At 45.3% G+C, this 5,566-nt stretch overlaps 1 protein-coding gene across 1 annotated transcript in view; it reads right to left on the bottom strand.

Moving 5' to 3' along the window:
- ryr2a (ryanodine receptor 2a (cardiac)) overlaps nucleotides 1-5,566 on the bottom strand; it is a 554,599-nt gene that overhangs the window by 61,457 nt on the left and 487,576 nt on the right. The window contains 1 exon segment of the mRNA XM_037691577.1: nucleotides 2,378-2,508. Coding sequence (XP_037547505.1) covers nucleotides 2,378-2,508 — 131 coding nt within the window.

Genomic DNA, 5,566 nt, shown 5'->3' with positions numbered 1-5,566 from the left:
AAAGCTCCTCGGTGGCAGGGCCCCAGGGGTGGATGAGATTCGCCCGAAGTTCCTTAAGGCTCTGGATGTTGTAGGGTTGTGTTGGCTTACGAGACTCTGCAATATTGCGTGGACATTGGGGGAAGTTCCCCTGGATTGGCAGACCGGGGTGGTGGTTCCCCTATTCAAAAAGGGGGACTGTAGAGTGTGTTCCAACTACAGGGGGATCACGATCTTAAGCCTCCCTGGTAAGGTCTATTCGGGGGTTCTGGAGAGGAGGGTCCGTTGGATAGTCAAACCTCGGATTCAAGAGGAGCAGTGCGGTTTTCGTCCTGGTCGTGGAACACTGGACCAGGTCTACACTCTCAGCAGGGTCCTGGTGGGTGCGTGAGAGTTTACCCAACCGGTCTACATGTGCTTTGTGGACTTGGAGAAGGCGTTCGACCGCGTCCCTCTGGGAACCCTGTGGGAACCCTGTGGGAACCCTGTGGGAACCCTGTGGGAGGTACTCTGGGAGTATGGGGTACCAGGCCCTTTGATATGGGCTGTTAGGTCCCTGTATGACTGGTGTCAGAGCCTGGTTCGCATTGCCGGCAATAAGTTGGGCTTGTTCCCGTTGAGAGCTGGACTCCGCCAAGGTTGCCCTTTGTCACCGATTCTGTTCATAACTTTTATGGACAGAATTTCTAGGCACAGCCAAGGTGTTGAGGGGATCCGTTTTGGTGGCCTTAGGATTGCGTCTCTGCTTTTTGCAGATGATGTGGTCCTGTTGGTTTCATCAGATCGTGATCTACAGCTTTCGCTGGAGCGGTTTGCAGCCAAGTGCGACACAGCCAGGATAAGGATCAGTTCCTCCGAATCCGAGGCCATGGTCTTGAGCCGGAAAAGGGTAGAGTGCCCTCTCCAGGTCAGGGAGGAGGTCCTGCCCCAAGTGGAGGAGTTCAAGTATCTTGGGGTCTTGTTCACGAATGAGGGAAACATGGAACGTGAGATCGATAGGTGGATAGGTGCAGCGTCTGCAGTGAAGCGGGTGCTGTACAGGTCTGTCGTGGTGGAGAGAGCTGAGTCAAAAGGTGAAGCTCTCAATTTACCGATCGATCTACGTTCCTACCCTCATCTTTGGTCATGAGCTTTGGGTTGTGACCAAAAGAACAAGATCTCAGATACAAGGGGCCGAAATGAGTTTTCTCCGCAGGGTGTCTGGGCTCTCCCTTAGAGATAGAGTGAGAAGCTCGATCATCCAGGAGGGACTCAGAGTAGAGCCGCTGCTGCTTCTCCACGTCGAGAGGAGCCAGTTGAGGTGGCTCAGGCATCTGTTTAGGATGCCTCCCGGACGCCTCCCTGATGAGGTGTTCTGGACACGTCCCACCGGGAGGAGACCTAGAGGAGACCTAGAGGAAGACCCAGGACACGCTGGAGGGACTATGTTTCTCGGTTGGCCTGGGAACGCCTCGGGATTCCCCCGGAGGAGCTGGCCCAGGTGGCTGGTGAGCGGGAAGTCTGGGCCTCCCTACTCAGACTGCTACCCCCACGACCCAACTCCAGATAAGCGGAAGAAAATGGATGGATGGATGGAAGGATGGATGGATGGGGTCCACTGTCCAAGAAAATGGGGAGTGTGGCAAATAGGTGAAGAAGAGAGTCCAGGCAGGATGGAGTGGATGGAGAAAAGTTTCAGCAGTGATTTGTGACTAAAGGGTTTCAGCAAAGGTCAAAGAAAAAGTTTACAAGACAGTGGTGAGACCAGCTATGTTGTATGGTCAGGAGACAGAGACATGGACAAAAAGACAGGATAAATAACTGGAAGTGACAGAAATGAAGATACCGAGATTCTCCTTAGGAGTGACAAGAATGGATAAGATAATGAGATCATCAGAGGTACAGCACAGGTTGAACAACTGGGATATAAAGTTAGAGAGGCCAGACTGATATGGTTTGGACATGTCCAGAGGAGGGACAGTGGGTATATCGGTAGAAGGATGTTAGAAATGCAGCTACCAGGAAAAAGACAAAAATGAAGGCCAAAGAGGAGATATATGGATGCAGTTAGAGAGGACATGGAGGTAGTTGGAGCGAAGACAGAGGATGCAGAGGACAGAGTGAGGTGGAGGAGGATGTCTCGCTGTGGCAACCCCTTAAAGGTGAAAAGCCAAAAGAAGAAGAGTCAATAGAGACTCATCCTTGCTTTTTAGATCACATTCATACATCGACGGGACACAATGGAGGCAATGAGGGGTTCAGTGTCTTGCTCAGGGACACTTCAACATGTGACTGCTGCTGAAATCAAACCCCCAACTTGGAGGATGACTGGTATAACCACTTAGCCACAGCTTCCCCCAATAGTAGCTAAAGAGAACACTTTACATTCTCACAAACAAGCATGCAATGGTGCACTTACTGTGTGTTGATCACCAGTCTGTCCCACTGTCCCTTGATGTCGTCCTCAGATGGCTGCTCAGTGATGTAAAGACCATCAAATTCCAGCTTCCTTGCCACTTCCTTTTCACGTTTAAAGATTACGAGTGGTACCTACATGACAACCCCCCATAGCAGTATAGGAAAACTTTTTATATTAGTAAATATAAGTGATCAATTTTGAAAGATTTTGAACACATATACTCTCACAGACAAAAAACGTTTAGCACCCAGAAAGACTGATCCAGCTTGGATGTAATTTTGCCCACAATGACAAGGATGTAATAGGTAACTGCACATCTAAGCTTGGTAGAAAGTGGTGGCTTCATTGGTGGAGTGATACAGTTACTGGTAGTAATCAAGCTGGAGAGTTTGACAGTCAATCAAAACAGTGAGGAAACATCAGCAGATGCCCAGGATACCTCATAGATGATTCAGACAGGGTTAATAGTGCTAATGGATTTCGAAAGAGTTCCTATTTGTGGGCTTGCACAAAGCTGGGTGGTTCTATTATGCAACTATTCCACATGCAGGGCATACAGATGTCAGATTGGCCTGATGTTGAGACCAGTGGTTATGTCAGGACACATTGTGAAGAATTTGTTCATCCATCACAGATCAAAGATAAAAAGATGTTTATTATTTTGGGTGCCTAGCATCTCTCATCTGGATTCTGTTTTTAAACCCTTCACAACAATTATTGCATTAAATTGCTTGCCTTGTTCTGACAACTGGGAAAAGCCATACACATTTCCCTTCCTATACATAGGCTGCATTAGACTGACAACAGCATTGTATATTGTTCAGCAAATATTTGTTTTTCAAACTCTATGCATGACCATTACGTGCATCTATGATAACGCCAATGGAAAAGAATCTAACCTGCCAATGTTGTCACATCAGTGTTACTCTTGGTATCTTGTTGTGGGGAGCCATAGGGTCTGACTTCACGTCATCTCCGGTAATTTTTCAGGGTGTCGTGATGACAGTGATATTGTGAGATAGTATATTTTACCCCTCTTATCACATCACCCTGGTAAAACTATTCAATAACACAATATCCGTCCACACACAACAAGTGTTTATGGACAATCTATGTCTGGTTGTAGTCTTTCTGTGGTTGGCCAGGTGCACTACAGATACTGGTGTGTATTCGAGGCAAAGTAAAACTGGAGAAGAAGTAATTTCTTCTTCACTTTTTAGCTTTGCCCTACGAACTCTTAAGTAAAAATGAGCTTATCAAAAAAAAAAAAAAACAGTGGACAGTGAGTGCCGAGTGTTTAATATGGAGTGGACAACAACATATTTTCACTGAGGTCCAATCAAAGGCAGTATATGCCAAGAAACTGTTGCAGTTTATAATATCAGCTGTCACTTTGATAACTGCTAACTATGCTAGCAAGCCTTTCTCCGAAGGTGAGTTTTTAAAATAATACATGGTATTATGGTGGGCGGCTGTGGCTGAGTGATGGGCGGCTGTGGCTGAGTGGTTGGAGCAGTCGTCCTCCAATGCGAGAGTTGGGGGTTCGAATCCAACAGCAGTCACATGCTGAAGTGTCCCTGGGCAAGACACTGAACCCCTCATTGCCTCTGATGTGTGTCCCATCGGTGTATGAATGTGATAAAGCTCTGATTAGTCTCTTTAGAATGATTTGTTCAATTAGCTTTGTAGAGATCTAGTAGAGTGCTGTATGAATGGGTAAATGAGGCACAGATTGTAGTGTAAAGCGCTTTGAGTATCTCAATAAGATAGAAAGGCGCTATATAAGTACAGTCCATTTACCATTTAAAGACAGCAGGTCTATTGTGTCCAGAGGGCCAAGGCAAGTTTGAAAAAATCAGTTTATCACGCAGGACTGTGACTCGCCTTGTGGAACTGATTGATGAAGACATAGCCAGCAAAATAAACAAAAAGGCAGAGTCCTTTAAGTTATACTTGTTAGCGCTGGATGAAAGTAATGACGTAAAAGACAATGCTCAGCTCCTAATTTTTATCTGCGGCATTAACAATAGTTTTGAGATAACGGAGGCATTTTTGACTCTGGAGTCTCTGAAAGGAAAAACGGGCAGAGGATTTATATAACCAGGTGTCTGCTGTCATTGAGAGAATGAAAAGCCACTGTGAAGAAAACTTAACAATGTTACAACGGATGAATCACCAAATTTAACTGGAAAACATGTTTGGCTGTTGAAAAGAATCCAGAATAAAATGAAAGAGGAAAACCCAACCAGGATGCTATTTTCTTTCTTTCTGCATCATCCATCAGGAAATGCTGTAAGTCATGCTTTGTGTGTGCGCGTGTGTGAAACTGTTAATTCTGTGTGAATTATCAAAAAAAAAAAAAAAAAGTGAAAGACAAAAACGTGTGAATTATTGTCCAGCTACTCTGTTGTGATGCTTCATAGAGGAGCTGCAGGAGGATGATGTCTGCTTCCATTACCAACCTGCTGCAGGTGACCTGTCATCAAATTAAGATCCTGTAGTTGTAAAAAGTTTTGTGAGGAGTTTGTAGAGGTGAGATGCCACTTTTTTGACTTTTCTCCTGTATTCCATTAGCATAGTGAGGTAAGAGACTTGTAGTTTTGTGAATTTTATTTTTCTTCAGGTAAGAGAAAATACAGTGGTTTGTTTTGTTTGTTGTTTGGGCCTGAAGTTGGTAAGACTCCACAAAGTCAATAATTTCAGTATTGTAAATAAAATCACTGTTCTATCATATAATCCTGACTTAGTGGCTGCTTGAGTGGTGCAAAAGCTGGAATCGCCCATAATTAATTGCTTCCCGGGCCAGCGGCTGTTATTGCATCGGGGTGTAACTTCACACAAACACTCCATCCATCTGTTTCTGGCCTGACCCTTCACTCCAATTTTAAAACCCAGTGTGGCCCGCGAGTCTAAATGTTTGCCCACCCCTGCTCTAGGCCAACTTTCTGCAGTTTAGGATACAACTCCTGCGTGACCCTCTTCCACAATGGGGGGCAGACCTGGGTGCTTAACGTTTTATATTGTCAGTGAGTTACACACACGTGCACGCACCCACACACACACACACACATACACACACACACACACATACACACACATATACAGGTCCTTCTAAAAAAATTAGCATATTGTGATGAATCCAAAAAAAGTTCAATCTGGTCCTCTGGACATTCAAAAAAACAAAAAACA

Source organism: Nematolebias whitei, chromosome 17 (genome assembly GCF_014905685.2).
Source record: "Nematolebias whitei isolate Nwh7 chromosome 17, NemWhi1, whole genome shotgun sequence".
In the NCBI taxonomy this organism is placed as follows: domain Eukaryota; kingdom Metazoa; phylum Chordata; class Actinopteri; order Cyprinodontiformes; family Rivulidae; genus Nematolebias; species Nematolebias whitei.
The sequence above is the reverse complement of the archived record's forward strand: the minus strand, read 5'-3'. Positions and strand labels throughout refer to the sequence as shown.